Raw genomic sequence first — 18,172 nt, forward strand, 5'->3', positions numbered from 1 at the left:
GTTCTAAGAGGAGTTTGAATTTATATTAAACAATTTTGGAATCAATTTGCGGTATATTTATGGCATAAACGAGGTATTGCCAACATATGGCCCACGGGCCAGAACTGGCCATCAGGGCGTCCAATCTGGCCCTTGGAGATGGTTTTGCCAAGTGTAAAACTTAGAACATATTTTCTGCATTTGTTCAATAAAAGTAACTGTTGCTCATTTTGTCCACTGCAGGTCGCACCAACGCTACATTTCTGTGAAAATGAATACCTACTGTAGAAATATTTGAAGACACCGAAGATGTGACTCGGCTTTTCCCTGTCAGGACGCCACAGCGAGTCACCCACTTATTTTTAACCAGGCTTTGGTCCAAATATTTTAAGACACTGAATACTGTAAAATGTCCGTCAACAGCTTCAGGTCAAAAGAGATTGGTTTGGTGGACCCCTTTTGCATTTTTTATTTTTTTTTTAATGCAGTGTCACAACTTGTATGTAGAGGTATGTACCAAAACATGGATATTAAAAAATACAGAGGCAAAGTCCATTTATGTCAATAATTTGTTTCAAAAAGTGAAACTTGTATGTTATATTAGTTCACCACACACTAAGTGAAACATTTCATGCCTTGTTTCAATTTTGATTATGGCAGAAAGACAAAAAAATAAACAAATCCAGTATTTCACAAAATTTTAATATTTCATGTGACCAACAATAAATGATCTTAAACACAGGAATGTTGGCCTTCTGAAAAGTGTATTAAAGTAATATGCCCTCAGTACTTTGTTGTGCCTCCTTTTGCATTAATTACAGCATCAAGGTGGCGTGGAGGTGATCAGCCTTTGGCACATTTCAGGTGTTATTGTAGCCCAAGTTGCTTTGATATTGGCCTTCAGATCGTCTGCATTTTGGGGTTTCTGTTCCCTCATCTTCCTCTTGACAATACCCCATAAATTTTCAATGGGGTTCAAGTCAGGCGAGTTTGCTGGCCAATCAAGTACTGTTATTTCATTACTACTAAACCAGGTATTGGTAGTTTTGGCTTTGTGGGCAGGTGGCAAATTCTGATGGAAAATAAAATCATTGTTTCCAAAAAGCTCTTCGGCAGCAGGAAGCATGAAGTGCGCCAAAATTTCCTGGTAGACAGCTGCGTTGACTCTGGACTTGATAAAAGACAATGGACCCACACCAGCAAATGACATGGCTCCCCAAACCATTAATGGCTGTAGAAACCTCACACTGCACTTTAAGCAGTTTGACTTCTGTGCTTCTCCAGTTTTCTTCCAGACTCTGGCACCTTACTTTCATCTGAAAAGAGGACTTGGGACCACTGGGCAACAGACCAGTGCATTTTCTCCTTACCCCAGCACAGACACTTCTGACGTTTTTAAATTCAGAAGTGACTTGACATGGAATTCTCCAGCTGTAAGCCAATGTCATGTAGACGTCTGTATGTGGTGGTTCTTGATGCACTGACACCTACCTCAATTCACTCTTTATGAAGCTAATATATAAAATATATAACAAAGGTATCATGTTTTGAAACAAAGTATTGAAATAAATTTACTTTCCCTCGCTATTCAAATTGTTTGGCACATACCTGTATTATGTACACATTTACATGGCAGGGGGATAATTGCACCCTCTTTCTTAAAAGAGTTCGTTTGTGCGGTGTGATGAGTCAGTTTAGCTTGTCATTATTGCCACATGGATGCGGAAATTTAAGTAAATTTAAAATGATTTCTAGACCTTAACGAGTTGTTTTATAAACGGTACATATAAAAGATCCACTCTGAAGTGGCACACGTAAATGGAAAAACTGATTAATAATGTTGAAATTGCACTCATTTGTTAAGACATTTCAGATCCCTTGTATGATTTGCAAAACATATATTACATTTCAATATTTTCATAATGTATATGTAATTATTTTTACCAAAATAATGGGAAACATTTGGTAAACTCATTATTTAGAGCTTATTAGGCCACGAATATACTGGTCCAGCCCACTTGAGGTCAAATTGGGGTGGATTTGGCCCTAAACTAAAATTAGTTTGACACCCTCAGTTTAAATTAACATAGGGAATTTTCAACCTTGGGGGGGGGGGGGGCTTCAATTACTCGCTATTCACAGCAGGTCTCAGTCCCTATCAATTACTGTATAGTTAAATTAGCCAGTGGTTGCTTAAAGTGTCATAATTTGTAGTCTGGCGCAGAAGGGTGAACAACATCTGCTGATCTACTGAGAAAGAACCCCCCCCCCCCCCCCCCCCGCCCCAAAACAGTCATTTGAGTGTATTTCATATATACATGTGTGTTAACTGTAGATCATCATTTATGTATTTTGACCAAAGAATATCAGATCCCAAAGAACGTCAGACACCTTTTATTAGGACGCCGAGGAACTTGAAGGGGGAAAAAAAACAAAAAGAAAAAAAAAAAAAACATAACGTCTCCTTTAAAAGCGTAAGTGGTTGGAGATTGATTTTAGCGTGCAAGTGAAATGACTCTGACAAACAACTACACCCACAGAAAATTACAAAATAGCAAACAATTTTTAATTCTAATGAAATTGATAGTCATTTTTTTTTGTTTACATGCAGCATTTTCCAAGGGTGTTTGCAACTGCACCCAAGCAGCCAGTCAAAGCAAGGCAGCACAGAGAGCCAGGTACCCAGGCAGACAGAGAGGCAGCAGCAGCTTGGGCCTCCACTTACCTCCCTGTTAGTGGGCCTGTTCTGTTCCTTGTCTTTCATAAGAAGGTTAACACTTTCCCTCACTCTGACTGCTTACTAATGTTAAGACTGGGATGATAAATCATAAGCATTTACTCACCTCCTGCTGCTCCACCTGCAAGCCCAGCACTAGAGAAGCTGCCCAGGCCAGAGTGTCCGTTGACCAGTCGTGCGTTCACGCTCGCGCCGGAGCTTCCTGTCTGGGCCCCGAACAACGACTGTAAGACCGAAGTCCCTCCGAGTGGGAACTGAGAGCCCAGGTACTGACCCACTGAAGATCCTGTTGAAACTGTGACAGGGCTGCCACCGACTTTTCCGCTCAGAATGCCCGCACCGCTGCTGGCAGCAGCAGTTATGAAGAGATTCTGACTGGAATGGCTGCTGCTTGTCTTCAGCTCCCAATCACGAATGGCCTTCTGCTTTTGTAGAACCTGGCGGGAGTCAGGACCGTTGCCAGCCTGGCCTCCTCCACTCCCAGTGGTGCGGTTGCCAGCCTCTTGGCTCAGGAAAGGGTTGGGATTCATGTAGGTGGATATCTCTCCATCGCTCCCCTTCCTGGGCTGTTGGTGGTTTTTGTAATCAGTGTCTGAGTTTGACCCTGCCATTCCAAACGGCGAGCCCCCTTGTCTTTGGTCAGAGTTGGGTTGTTTGAGGTCAGAAATGGGTGAAAAGGTTGACTTCCATTTGCTTGTCGAGGATAATGATGATGAGGAGGAGGCCTCACTTGCTGTGCTGTTACCACTGCTGCTGCCTGACTTCCGGCCTAAAGAACACACAGGAAGAATTAAGTGGAACATGGAGATGAAAAAAAAAAAAAACTTTTTAAAGGGAACATGTGAAAATTGTATAAAAGTAATTAAAAGAAAATATATTTGTTTACCCTCGTGAGTGCCTGTCAAATCAAACAACCAAGTCAAGATTTTGTTAGCTACCTATTTCTGAAAATGTGTCTATAAGCGAGCCTTTTGCATTTTCCCCCACACTATATGCAGATGTCAACCCCTATCATCACCTCAGGAACATTCAGAATATTTTGTAAGGAACATTTAGATTTTGTCAAGAACATTTGCATCTCAGCCAAAACAAATGGGATTAACACACACATTTTATATAGAAAAAAAATCTTAAATTGATTAAAGATAAAAATAAACTAAAACAACTGCAGTGGGGCAAAAAAGTATTTTGTCAGCCATCAATTGTACAAGTTCTCCCACTTGAAAACATGAGAGGCCTGTAATTTTCGTCATAGATATACCTCACCTATGAGAGACAAAATGAGGGGAAAAATAAAATAAAATCACATTCTCTGATTTTTAAAGAATTTATCAGCTAATTATGGTGGAAAATAAGCATTTGGTCAATAACAAAAGTTCATCTAAATACTTTGCTATATAACCTTTGTTGGCAATTACAGGTCAAATGTTTTCTGTAAGCCTTCACAAGGTTTTCACACACTGTTGCTGGTATTTTGGCCCATTCCTCCATGCAGATCTCCTCTCCAGTGATGTTTTGGGGCTGTCGCTGGGCAAAACAGACTTTCAACTCCCTCCAAAGACTTTCTATGGGGTTGCGATTTGGAGATTGGCTAGGTCACTCCAGGACGTTGAAATGCTTCTTACGAAGCCACTCCTTCGTTGCCCAGCCGGTGTGTTTGGGATCATTGTCATGCTGAAAGACCTAGCCACATTTCATTTTCAGTGTCCTTGCTGATGTAAGGTGGTTTTCACTCAATCTCACAATACATGGCCCCATTCATTCTTTCCTTTACACGGATCAGTCGTCCTGGTCCCTTTGCAGCAAAACACCCCCAAAGAATGATGTTTCCACCCCCATGCTTCACAGTAGGTATGGTGTTCTTTGCAACTCAGCATTCTTTCTCCTCCAAACATGACAAGTTGAGTTTTTACCCAAAAATTCCATTTTGGTTTCATCTGACGATATGGCATTCTCCCAATCCTCTTTTGGATCATCCAAATGCTCGCTAGCAAACTTCAGACAGGCCTGGACATGTACTGGTTACTGATGGTAGCCTTTGTAACTTTGGTCCCAGCTCTCTGCATTATCAGTGGTCTTGTATGTCTTCCATTTTCTAATAATTGCTCCCACAGTTGATTTCTTCACACGAAGCTGCTTTCCTATTGCAGATTCAGTCTTCCCAGCCTGGTGCAGGTCTACAATTTTGTTTCTGGTCTTCTTTGACAGCTCTTTGGTCTTGGCCATAGTAGCGTTTGGAGTGTGACTGTTTGAGGTTTTGGACAGTTTAAACAGGTGCCATTAATACAGGTAAAGTGTGGAGGACAGAGGAGCCTCTTAAAGAAGACGTTACAGGTCTGTGAGAGCTAGAAATCTTGCTTGTTTGTAGATGACCACACTTATTTTCCACCATAATTTGCTAATAAATTCTTTCAAAATCAGACTGATTTTCTGGATTTTTTCCCCCCTCATTTTGTCTTTCATAGGTGAGGTATACCTATGATGAAAATTACAGGCCTCTCTCATCTTTTTAAGAACTTGCACAATTGGTGGCTGACAAAATGCTTTTGTGCCCCACTGTTTATAGAGGAAAACATATATGGTAGTAAACCTAGTTTTCAAGGAATGTACATGTACATTTTAATGTAGTGTAATGTACACTGTTTAAATCCATACTCCACTCGCAGTGCCGTAAATGCGAATTTGCAGATAATGTAAAGATGCTACCCCAAAAGACTAGCGTTGATCCAGTTGAATGAACCTTCATTCATTATTCATAGATTGTAAATGTAACCGCTGTAATGTCTTAAGTCATTCTTGTCACACAAAACCTCACAAACTAATACTCTCTCTCTCGAGGCATATGCATTTGAGTTGACTCACCACCTTAAGACAAATGTTATTGTTTTACTTATTCGATTGTGACTTCCCTAAGGCTCAAGATCGGAGCTGGGTAACATCAGAGCTAGCACATCAAAGACGGGGCATTCCATTACTTATAATCTTCTACACTATGTATCTGGAGGTGTTTTATCATGTTAGTCAATCAACCTCCTTTCCACAATATTGTCTTATTGCAAGTCTTTCAGTAAGGTGACTGCTTATTTGTTTTAACAAAGTTAAGCCACAATTTAGACAGCCGTGCGTACGCCACTGGGCACACGGCACATGCACGAAATGCACACTTCGTTGTTGGTGTTTGACCGTTCAGCGTGTTCTTCTTCCGATTGTCAGACTAAGCATCGAAACTCGACGCACTAGGGTAGCTCACTCGCAAACTCCAAGTGAATCTAGCAAGCAAAATGTCCTCTCCAGAACATTTCCGCCGTATACGGCGCAACAAATGGCAAATGCCCGTAACAAAATACGGCAAAATCAGCATCTTCGCATATCTGTATATGTAACAGTGGGGCATTTTCTTTAATTTTATTCCTGCGGTATTTTGAGAACCATGTCACAGTCATTACATACTGGCATATTATAAAAACTTTGGAAATATTTTAAATTGTGATTTTTTTATTTTTAAATCTTTGTTTATTACCTCTTTCACTATCTCCAAGTCTACTGGGTCCATCTCTGCTCTCCAAGGATATCGTAGCAATTTTTCTTTCAATTCTACAAGGAAAACAAGCACAGAAAAATCCACATAAATGGTGAAAGGCGTCATGTAAATAAGTAAAATTTTACCTCAATCATGCAGTTGTTCCTTCTCAATGCTTAGAATGCATTTTGTGGCCTTATTTGTGTAACTTCCTATTACTTTATTCCCCAAGTCACACTTATACTAGCTAATATTTGGATAGAAAAGCCTCTTAGGCCATAAAGAAAAAAACAAATGAAAAACAATGTCGTATGATGTACTTCAATGGCTTTAACTGAATTACCTTGAACTGGTGCTGTCAGCTGGGTATCCCGAGTCCTCATCATCAGTGCTGGGGGCGGAGGAGTAACGACCAGTGCCATTGACTTCCAGGGGGCGCTCCCTCTTCAGAACTGGAGGTTGGTCGAGGGCTGGTGCAGCGGGGCTGCGGCTTGACTGCTCCGGCGAGGAGATGGCGGCGATCTCCAAAGGCTGGTTGATGTTGTTCACCTGTTGATGACAGCAGTCATGAGCTCACACTTGACGCTCCGGTGTCAAAGGTTTCTCAGTGAGTGACTCACCATGGAATTAATGTTTAGTGGGGACCCGGAGGAGTGGTTGTTAGCATTGATCCCGGGGAACGACCTCCTCTTTGGGGAGCCGCAGGCTGCGACAGCTCCTGTAGAGCCGCGCTTCCGCCTACCCCGCTTACGTCCTTCTTGAGGAGCGAGGCCGTGTGTGGACTGTGATGACGACGTGTGCGCGGGGGGCGTGTGAGCGCGCTGCGTGCCGGGTGACTGGTGGTTGTGGTTTCCGTGGTTACTGAGATATCCCTGCTTGGTCGAGCTGCCAGCGTGATGATGAAGGCGCGATCCTGTGACCACGCTGCCTGCTGATGAGGAAGAGGAGGAGGAGGAAGAGGAGAAAAAGATTCTCCTCCGCAGTTCATTGTCCTGGGGCTCTGTCTCTGACTCTGCCTCCTGACGTTCCTGGCAGTCTTCTGGAAGAATCCTTGGGGGTCCGTCTGCATAATGAAGAACCCCTCCAGTGCTGAGTGGGGGGCTCTGGATTGGACCTCCTCTGCTCATGGGTCCCCCCAGAGGCGGGTTTGTGTGTGGAGGTGATGAAGAAGCACCATTTTGTTCCTCTGGATGGGGACCTCCATTCATGAGTCCTGAGCTAGATGAATATCCTACAGTGAACAACAAACATAATGAAGCACAATTATAGTGTACTTGCTATACAAAGAGCAGAAATTGGTTAATTATCTTCAACAACTTGACCAAAAAACATACAGTTCATCTGGAAAGCATTCACAGTGGTCCACTTCAAGTTTTATGTTACAGCCTTACAAAATGAAATAGATTCTCCCCCCCCCCATGCATATTCTACACACAACAGCTCATTTTGGCAACAAGAACAGAAGTTTTTGAATTTGTTGCAAATTTATTAAAAAAAAAAATAAGAAGAAGAAATCCCATGTACGGTAAGTATTCACAGCCTTTGCTTTGTTTATGCACCCTTGGCAGCAATTACAGCCTCAAGTCTTTGAATATGATTCCACAAGCTTGGCACAGCAGTCTTTTGGCAGTTTAGCCCATTCCTCTTCACAGTCTTTCTTATGTTCAAGTTCTATGGAGCGTGTCGTGGACAGCCATTTTCAGATCTCTTCACATATGTTAAATCGGATTGATGTGTGGGCTCTGGTTGGCGACTCAAGGACAAAGAGTTGTCCTGATGATACTCCTTTGAATAATTTGGTTGTCCTTTGGGTTGTTGTCCTGCTAAAAGATGAACAGTCACACAGTCTGAGGGTAAGAGTGCTCTCAAACAGGTTTTTATCCAGGATTTCTTTGTACATTGCTGCATTTATCTTTCACAGGCTAGATGAGATGATGAGCTATGGCTGGTTTCCTCCAAACATCCTGTCTGGCAATCATGCCAAAGAGCTCAACCTTTGTCACATCACCAAATAATTTTGTCTCTCATGGTTAGAGTTCAGTTTGGCGCATTTAATCACTTTTAGAATGGGCTTGGCTTTCACATGTATAGTGCTTTTCTATCCCCAAGGTGCTCAAAGCAACTAACTTCTCATTCACAGACTAATGCTGCAGAGCATCAGGAGCTACTGGGGGTTCAGTATCCTCCTCAAACAAAGGTTAGACCTGATCACAGGGACACAGGATCGGACACAGAACCTTCGGGTTGAGAGACACCTGAGCCACACTGCCCCTAAATAAGGCTTTAACATAAAATGTGGAGCGCTGCGAATACTTTCTTGAGGAACAGTATCTATAAACATTTATAACCTAATAACAAATGAAGATGTATTTTGTTTAGTGATGCACCAAAATTAAAATTCTTGGCCAAAACTGAAAACCGAAAATGAAGAAACCAAGGCTGAAAAACGAAACACCGAAAGAAATGATTATGCCACTTACTCATAAAATTCATCTTACATGTTCATGGCTAGGACTGCAGAGCAGCTAACCTATGGAAATTTACTTACAGAACAATTTGTCTGAATTTCCATATTTTTAAAATCAAGAACATTACCATGGGACAAGTATTACAGTACATTATGTAATAGGATCTAAAGTATTGTGCATACTGTTAAATTGCACAACATAATCAGTAACAAATTGGTTATTTTAATGTATTTAGTGCATCAACCTCAACCATCAACAGCGGATGCAGTTGCAGCCTGAATCAAATAAGATTACAATCATATAAGATTTGAGATCTGAAATGCTTTTAACACAAAAACCCATACATCATAAAATGACTTTGGCAACAATGGACAAACAATTAGGAGTTCAAAACAATGGGTATGCAGTAGTAAGTCACACTTATGGTAAATATTTATATGAAAAACTCATCTAGGCAATAAATATTAAACAATCAAATGAACAAGCGGGAATTGCGCATGCCTTGGGCCAAACTCAAGGATTGCATGAGGTAAGTTCACGTACTTTTAATACAATACGTCTCCCAAGCAGGCAAGAAAGAGTCATGTAGCCAGGCAAGCTAGCGCTGGCACTAATGTTTGTACTTAAACATCCTGGCGTTTTGTCGGATCATGCTCTAAAGCTTTGGTAAACATTGGATTGTGCACGTGAATAAATGTTGACAATGGTGACAGAGTATGTTGACAATGGCAAGCACGGGAGGCGATACGCCAGCAACATGGAAGATTAAAAAAATAATAATAATTCAAACATGCTAGACTTTTCATTTTAGCGTCATTGGGCTACCGTAGGGCCAAATCATTGGTTGTGGATTATTTCATACAAGAAGTTTTGTCATTCCCGACAAAGAATGTCGGGCCTGATCTGGGAAATCGCCCGCGATAGCTAATTGTGCCAATACCGGGAATCAAATCCTGTAGTCTGATCAAGGCATAAGTAGAAAAACCCATTATGAATGAAGGTTTATTCCCACAGATTTTTGTAATAATAATAATAATAAACATTCAGAAGCCAAAAGATATTCCTTACCATTAATTTGACTGGCCTGAGACACAGGACTGGGAGTATTTCTCTGCAATGATGCACAAAAAAAATAGCATTTTGTGATGCCAAGTAAAAAGTGAAACTTTTCAAAACGTTGAAAATACTCACCAGTCTCTCAGCCCGACTGGGAAGCACCACGCTGGCCAGTGGAATGCTGACTGGAAGTTTGCTTGGGTGAACAGTGCTCAGTGGAATACTTATTGGAAGGCTTGTGATACTGCTATCTGCCTGAATAGATGGACTCTTCTCCTTTCCACCCTGAAGGGAAAATGACTGATTGAAACCAGAAGAACAAACCACATGCATGCAAAGACAAATGTATTACCCTCTCAGTGCTCTTCTGAGTATTCTGCGCATCTAATGCATTAGGAGATGGGCTGCTCTGCTTGGCTCCGAGAGGTGAGTGAAGCCCACCCATTTCGCCTCTAAAATGAAATATTGATAATGACGTCACAACTAATCACCAAACTTGAGGAGCTTTTAGAAACTACAGACCTGTTTGTGGGCAGCCCAGGGCCTCTCAAGTGGCCAGCGGCAGTGGGTTCCTGGTTGAGGTGCCTACGCAAGGCAATTTTGGCGGGGGAGAAGCGCGTGTAGTCGGGAAGCGTGTGGGAGATGTGCTGCCTCTGTCGAGGCTCAGGCATAGCCGTCCCAGTGTCGTGGTCAGGAGAGATCGGCAGATAGCGTGAAATAAGCTCCGTCTTGGTGTTCACACGGTCGAAAGAGGGCGAGTGGGTGCCATTTATGGAGCGTTCCGGGCTTATGCCATTGAGAGCTGGGACTGAGGACAGGCCAAACTTGGAGGGGTCCATGTCAGCAGAGGAACGGGATTCCAGGTTCTTTCGGTAAGGGGAGCCCTCATGAGGGCTGTAAGATTTGAGCTGAAGCAGCTCCTGCTGCCTTTGACTTTTCTCCAGCTCTACTATGCTAATCTGTAGACACCAGGCGGAGCCATTACATCATTCAACAGGCCACGAATACATCACAATAACTAACGTGTCAGACAGAACATTATCCACTTAATATCCACTTAACAGCTAGCAGTGCTTTTAAAAATCAACTTTGCTGAAAATGGGGAGAAAGTTGACAGACACCTTACCTGTAACTCCAAGCAGTGTCTCTGCTTCTCAGAGATCTGTCTCCGCAAGGCCAGCTTCTCCTTCAGTAGACTCTCCAGACTCAAAGAGCCCCAATCTAACTTCAGCTCCTCACATCGAGACTTCAGCTGCAACCCAAACTTGGTTTAAATTCTACTCATCAGCAAAAACATCATACAACCCCAATTCCAATTAAGTTGGGATGTTGTGTTAAACCAATAAAAACAGAATACAATGATTTGCAAATCATGTTCAACCTATATTTAATTGAATACACTACAGAGACAAGCGATTTAATATTCAAACTGATAAACTTTATTGTTTTTCGCATATAATCACATCCACATTTCAAAATGTTTTTGCAAATTGAAATTGTGGAAGTCGTGTCCTCCGGGCCAAAGTGGAAATGAACCGTCCGGACTGTTATGGACTGTTATGTTTTTAAAAAGGGGGACCGGAGGGTGTGTTCCAACTACAGGGGGATCACAATAATCAATATCCCTTGGTAAGGTCTATTTCGGGGTGCCAGAAAGGAGGGTCGAATCTCGGACTGAGGAGCAGTGTGGTTTTGGTCCTTGCCGTGGAACAGTGAACCAGTTCTACACCCTCAGCAGGATTCTGGGGGGTGCATGGGAGTTCGACCCACCAGTCTACACGACGTTTGATCGTGTCCCCTGGGGGGGTTCCTGTGGAGGGTGCTCCCAGAGTATGGGGTACCGGACCCCCTAATACGGGCTGTTCTGTCCCTGTACAACTGGTGTAAATATGTGCTCTGCACTGCCAGCAGTAAGTCGGATTTGTTTCCAGTGAGAGTTGGACTCCGGCAAGGCTACCCTTTGTCACTGAGTCTGTTCATTACCTTATGGACATAATTTCTAGGTGCAGCCCAGGCTTTGAGGGGGTACAGTTTGGTATTACATCTCTGCTTTCTGCAAATTGCTTCTTCAGCCCGTGATCTTCAACTCTCGCAGGAGTGGTTTGCAGCAGTGTGTGATGTGGCTGGGATGTAAATTAGCAACTCTGATTCTGAGGCCATGGTCATCAATCAGAAAAAGGTGGATTGCCCTCTCCGGGTCGAGGAGGTGATCCTGCCCCAACTACAGAAATACAAGTATTTTGGGGTCTTGTTCATGAGTGAGGGAAGAATGGAACGGGATACCGACAGCCGGATAGGTTCAACGTCTGCAGTAATGTGGACTGCAGTAATCCGTCGTGGTGATGAAAGTGCTAAGCAGAAACACGAAGCTCTCGATTTACCGGTCGATCTACGTTCCTACCCTCACCTATGGTCATGAGCTGTGGGCTATGACCGAAAGAACAAGATCATGGATACAAGCGGCCAAAATTAGTTTCCTCTCTTCCCTTAGCAGTTAGGGCGCGAAGCTCGGTCACATGGGAGGGGCTCAGAGTCCAGCCACTGCTGAGATGCGATGGCTTGGGCATCTTGTAAGGATGCCTCCTGGATGCCTCCCTGGTGAGGTTTTCTGGCCACGTCCCACTGTGAGGAGGCCCCGGGGATGACCCAGGACACACTCGAGAGACAGAGTCTCTTGGCTGGCCTGGGAACACCTCGGGATCCCCACGGAAGCGCTGGACGAAGTGACTAGGGAGAGGGAAGTCTGGCCTTCCCTGCTTAAGCTGGTGCCCCTGTGACCCGAACCCGGTTAGGAGGAAGAAAATGGATTGATGGATGAATTTAAAGCAACATGGCAGAAAAATGTCTCACCAACAGCACACTGTGATTTCTCAGTAAAGCCATGTCTCTCTCAAGCTGTTTGGTCTGCTCTTTCAGCTGATGGTTGTGGGCAGATATCTCCTTCTGTGCCTGCAGCAGGTCCTCCACAGTGAGAGCTTTCACTCCCAGCTAAAACACATACACACACACACACACTCAATCGCTTTAAACACGCCAGACAAGAGTGCCCTTGAAGAAAGCACTGTGATACAGCATGTGGGTTTGAGTCCTGTATTTGGTAAGAGCAAACTGCACAACGGTACCATGAAGGTCGAACGAGTTAGAGCTTGCAACGGTTTGATCAAAGATTTCCGGAAAAAAAAAGTCTTAAATGTCATACAAGGCTATCACAGTGCATCTCACCAGATGTCATTTCAGTCAATACTGCATGCATTTTGCGGACTCATTTAAAGCAGTAAAGACTCTAGCCGCGTCCAAATACTTTTGGACTAACATCTCACCTAAACGTCAGCTGAGATAGGCTCCAGCTTGGCCCTAATGAGGACAAGACCTATGGAAAATTGGATTGGTAGTGTTTGATTTAATTTCTCTGTTGTGTGAGATTAATGTTGAAAAATGAGATGCGTGAGGCGCATCAAATCATCATGTCAAGTTACGATATTGTTTCCAATCCATTAATATTAGACTGGTTAGCTGCTTGTATGATAATAATATTAAAATGCTTGGTTTTATGATGATGACAGTTTAGAGTCTGGAACAAATTATTCCAAATATAGTTGTTCTCTATAGGAAATTCTGTGTTGAAAGTCAACCAAATCCGTGGTCATGGAACAGAATTGTGTTCGACTTTGAAGGTACAGAATGAAAACAACGTGCATCACAAAGTGTGATCTTCTAGTAACGCCACAGGTTGTTGCTTTTGCCTTTGTTGCTGAATCAAAAGAGAGCAGTACCCACCTCATCCAGTTTGGTCTGAAAGAGACCTTTAATTTTGTCCTTGTGAGACTGACAGATAGAATGGAGCTGCTCTGCCTGCATGGATAAATCCATGTGTTTTTGCTAAAGACAAAAGCCAAGACACAGGAAATAGGACTTTAGACTTAAGATGGATGTAAAAAACAAAACAAAAAAAAACAGTTAAATCAACAACTACAAGAAATCCAAATGTGAGTTAATACAAAAACAAAAGGTGCGGCCATAAATTACCTTCTCCTGCTCTAAAATCTGCTGCAGATTGGATTGATACTGAGGAGTCTTCATGTAGGCCATAAACTGGAGGTATTGAACTTTGATGTTATCTGTTAAAATACGGGTGACAAAGTAAATGAAAGACATTATGCAAGTTCACTAAAAGCACTGGTCTGGGTTCAGTTATCCTTGGCTCACCTAGCAGTTGTTGCAGACCAGGAGGGGTTGGGCTCAGCAGCATTTGATTGGCTGGATAGTGCTGAACCTTAGGAGGTAGTTGGTAAAAGGGACTCCGTGGTTGCAGGTATGCATCTGCGCACAACAAACAAGTTAAACGAGTCTAAAAGGCATACAGTTGAGGATATATTTCTCAATATTACAACGATGACTGGTGTATTGTGTGTTCCTCTGACCCTGAGGGGGTGCTGCTGAAAGGGTCTTGGCGTGCAGCAAATCCAACGCGCTCTGGTTCTTCTTCTTGTCGACAGCCGGCGCCGCCTTCTTGGGTCGACCCCTCTTCCTGTTGTTCAGCTTCCGACCCTTGGCCAAGAGCTTAGTTTGACGGGGCTTGGCGGGAGGCTTGACCACAGTCACCAACGGGGGGCATTCCTCCTCCCCACAGGAGTCCTGCTGTAAATCGCAAATTTATGCATCGAGGTCAAAGATAGCCCTTTTCATGTTACATATGTTGCATTTGCGATCCCAACCACCATGCCGGAGGAACTGGTGCCTGGGCTATACGGAGAGACTGAACAAAAAATATTTTATTGATCAGAGCCTGAAAGAGGTTTTGTCAGATGCAGCTGCCTGTGCCTCTGTCAAACTGCTCATCCCAGGCACATGATGTGGAGGTCGGGGGGGGGGAAAAAAAAAGTGATCCCATAACCTAACCTCTTGGGGAAAAAAAAAGCCAAAATGAGAGCTAGGAATAAGAGTCTATAACTTCAGAAAAAAGAAAGCAGCATTTAAGAGACAATCTAGGTAGTCCTACTTAAAATTCAGGTTTACCACTACAGGTGGTTGTCACACACACTGTGTTAATATGTTATGACAGTCTCGCAAATGAGGCAAGGGAGCCTGCAACACACGCCAACCTTATGTTGCAGCCTGTTTCAGCACATGGAGACCAAGAACCAAGAGAAGACAAGTCTGGATTAAAATCAGAGCAGAATATCCAGAGGTTGCACAAATAAGGAGTGAATTCCTTGCTTCCATTTCATACATCCCTTCTTTGTGAAGCTGGATTTTCGGCAACGATAGTGGGGAACCAAAATGATGAAGTAGACTGGACGTACAGTGGATATAAAAAGTCTACATACACCTGTTTACATGCCAGGTTTTTGTAAGGTTATAAAAAAAAAAAAGAAAAAAAAAAGGGGGACCAAGATAAATCATTTCAAAACTTTTTTTTCGCCTTTAATGTGACCCACAACTTGCACAACTCAATTGAAAAACAAAATGAAATATTTTAGGGGGACAAAAAAAAATAAAATAAAATGTACAATAACCTGGTTGCATTAATTTGTACAACCTCGAGCTAATACTTCATTGCAGCACCTTTGGCTTTTACAACAGCACTAGGTGTGTATCCATCCATTTCCTGTACCGCTTTATCCTTACGAGGGTCGTGGGGGTGCTGGAGCCTATCCGAGCTATCTTCGGGCGAGAGGCGGGGTACACCCTGCCTCTCGCCAGCCAATCGCAGGGCAGATATAAACAAACAACCATTCGCGCACACGTTCACGCCTACGGACAATTTAGAGTCTTCAATCAACCTACCGTGCATGTTTTTGGGATGTGGGAGGAAACCGGAGTGCCCGGAGAAAACCCAGGCGAATACAGAACATGCAAACTCCACACAGGCGGGGTCGGGATTTGAACCCCGGTCCTCAGAACTGTGAGGCAGATGTGCTAACCAGTCACCCACCTTGCCGCCAAGGAGTGTATCAATGTACCAAATTGTGATGTGGCAATATTTTTTCTAGTCTTCTTTGCAAACACATTCTAAATCTGTCAGATAGTGACGGCATCTTCTGTGCAAAGCCCTCTCTCCCGTTACCCCAAGATGGGTCTGGCTTATTCAATAGAAACAAGCACAGGGTTTCCACTAATTACAACCAAATTCAGCGTAATGTTGAGGGTTGCATTTTTAATCACTTGTTCCTGTTTGTTTCGATGGCAGTCCCTCAAAAATATTGCTTTGCACGAAAATGGTTCATGGCGAAAAGAAGGTTGAGTACTGCTGCAATAATGATAGCACGTTCTACCTTGTTTTGTTCCTTATGTTTGGTGGGCGTGGTGCTATTGCTTTTGCTGTCCTTTGTATCTTTCTGCTGACGTCGCCGAGCTGCCTCTTGCTCTTCCTGAATGGAGACATTGTAAAAGTTTGATACACAAATAGCCAGAATTAGCCAGAAGGCTAATTCTGGCTATTTTAACCATGTGTATTTCATGTGTTTTATGAAATTGCATTGTCCCCTTTCAAATAAACTGATTAATAATAATAACAAATTCCAATAATTACAGCAGCACATTTTATTGCAGAGAAGCAGAATATCAGTACTTACCCTGAGTTTAGGATTTTTTAGACTAGCAAAGTAGTTTTCAAGCTGAAAAACAGGGACAAAGAATGGTTTTAAACAAAAAAATTAAACTTAAAATATGATTGTAACCCAAACACACAAAGCATACGTGTCTCAAATACATTTTAATGACAGTCAAAGTTGGATAGTGAGCCAGGGTTTCCCTCATTTAATGCTGATCATGCATGTAAACGTTTGCAAGTTAGGATAGTCCTCGAACCATGTGGATGAGCAATGTTTTAGCACTACAGCCTTGTACATTATTTTAGCTTTGATGTCTTAGTCAGAGCTATTATAGACCAACATTTTGTGAACGAAGGACTTTGATTTAGTTCTTCTCTGACTGGTGTGATGCATTTGAGTCAATCTATTCATGCTGTTATAATAGGAGCACTGAGTGAAGATGCAACTGCCAATAATTGTGTTGAGTGTTTTCTTTTCCCCGAATGCCAGCCCAAAAGAATAATCGGCAATTTGATATAAGTCACCATATACAGCGGCTGAAATAAGTACACAACATGTCACCATATTTCTCACTAAATATATTCCCAATGTGCTATTGACATGAGATTTTCACCAGATGTTGGGAACAACAAGTAATCCATACATACAAATAAAGTAGAACAAATAAACTCAGAAATTAAGTTGTGTGTAATGTTGTTAAATGACAGAGAAAAAGTATTGAACACACCAATTGGTACTTTAATACTTTGCACAAAAGCCTTTGGCAGCTTCAAGACACCTCCTGTATGGAGAAAGTAGTCACATGCATTGCTCTGGTGTGATTTTGCCCCATTCCTCCCTCCACACAAGCAGTCTTCAAATCTAGAAAGTTCCGTGGGCTTCTTTTATGGGCCTTGAGTTTCAGTTCTTTCCGTAGATTTTCCATTGGATTCAAGTCAGGTGATTGGTAGGGCCATTCTAGCAGATATTTTTTTTTTTCCTTTTTCTTTGAAAACAATTGAGAGTTTCCTTGGCAATCTCTTTTGGATCATCATCCTGCTGAAATGTCCACCCTCATTTCATTTTAATCACCCTTGTAGATGGCAGCATATTTTTGTCAAGAATGTCTCGGTACATTTGCCCATTCATCCTTCCTTAAATAATGTGAAGTTTACCAGTCCCATTTGTACCAGTACCAGCACCTCCAAACCTAGTCTGCATTGTGCCATCCAAACAGTTCAATTTTACTCTCAGCCGACCAGACTATATCTTACCAGTATTTAACGGTCTTGTCAAAATGTTGTTCATCAAACTTTAAAGGAGCTTTGACAAGCTTTTTTTCAGGAATTGGGGTCTTGCATGGTGAGCGTGCATACAGGCCATGGCGGCGGAGTGCATTACTCACCGTTTTCCTTGTGACAACAGTACCTGCTAATTCCAAGTCTTTTTGATGCTCTCCACAGGTAGTCCTTGGCTCTTGGACAACTCTTCTGATTATTCTTTGCACTCCTGTCAGAAATCTTGCAAGGAGCACCTGATCGAGGCAAATTTATGGTGGTATGATTGGCTTTCCACTTACATATTATGGCCCAACCGTGCTCACTGGAACGTTCACAAGCTTAGATATGTGCCAATCATGAGGTGTGTCTTGACTCACACCTTGGCAATAAGACATTTTTGTAGGCCATCCATCAGGAATGAACCAGCTAATATTCATTTGCACTGACAAGGGGCTGGATTGCTGTTTGAGTATAGATTTTAGGGGTCGTCTTGACTTTCCATGCCTTTTTGCACCTACCTTTCTTCATGTTTTCAATATTTTTTCCCTGTGTCATTTCACATTATTACACACAACTTAATATCTGATTTTATTTGTTAT

General features: G+C 42.6%; 1 protein-coding gene across 6 annotated transcripts in view; it reads right to left on the reverse strand.

The window, feature by feature from the left end:
- The window catches only part of dot1l (DOT1-like histone H3K79 methyltransferase), a 49,649-nt gene that overhangs the window by 9,007 nt on the left and 22,470 nt on the right, over positions 1-18,172 (reverse strand). For 4 of the 6 annotated variants that reach the window (XR_009768997.1, XM_061682848.1, XM_061682847.1 and 1 more), the window contains 16 exons: positions 16,336-16,377; positions 16,036-16,131; positions 14,182-14,398; positions 13,967-14,080; positions 13,787-13,878; positions 13,538-13,639; positions 12,611-12,748; positions 10,887-11,012; positions 10,283-10,719; positions 10,113-10,212; positions 9,896-10,045; positions 9,773-9,815; positions 6,857-7,467; positions 6,580-6,785; positions 6,237-6,310; positions 2,823-3,485 (listed from right to left, as the gene is read on the reverse strand). Coding sequence is in view for 5 of the 6 variants with exons in the window: in XM_061682848.1 (XP_061538832.1) it covers positions 2,823-3,485; positions 6,237-6,310; positions 6,580-6,785; positions 6,857-7,467; positions 9,773-9,815; positions 9,896-10,045; positions 10,113-10,212; positions 10,283-10,719; positions 10,887-11,012; positions 12,611-12,748; positions 13,538-13,639; positions 13,787-13,878; positions 13,967-14,080; positions 14,182-14,398; positions 16,036-16,131; positions 16,336-16,377 (3,211 nt within the window). In the remaining variant the exon portion in view is untranslated. The remainder of the gene's footprint in view (positions 1-2,822; positions 3,486-6,236; positions 6,311-6,579; positions 6,786-6,856; positions 7,468-9,772; positions 9,816-9,895; positions 10,046-10,112; positions 10,213-10,282; positions 10,720-10,886; positions 11,013-12,610; positions 12,749-13,537; positions 13,640-13,786; positions 13,879-13,966; positions 14,081-14,181; positions 14,399-16,035; positions 16,132-16,335; positions 16,378-18,172) is intronic. The other 2 variants (XM_061682849.1, XM_061682850.1) reach the window with 1 other exon arrangement.

This window comes from Phycodurus eques, chromosome 8 (assembly GCF_024500275.1).
Source record: "Phycodurus eques isolate BA_2022a chromosome 8, UOR_Pequ_1.1, whole genome shotgun sequence".
NCBI classification, from domain to species: domain Eukaryota; kingdom Metazoa; phylum Chordata; class Actinopteri; order Syngnathiformes; family Syngnathidae; genus Phycodurus; species Phycodurus eques.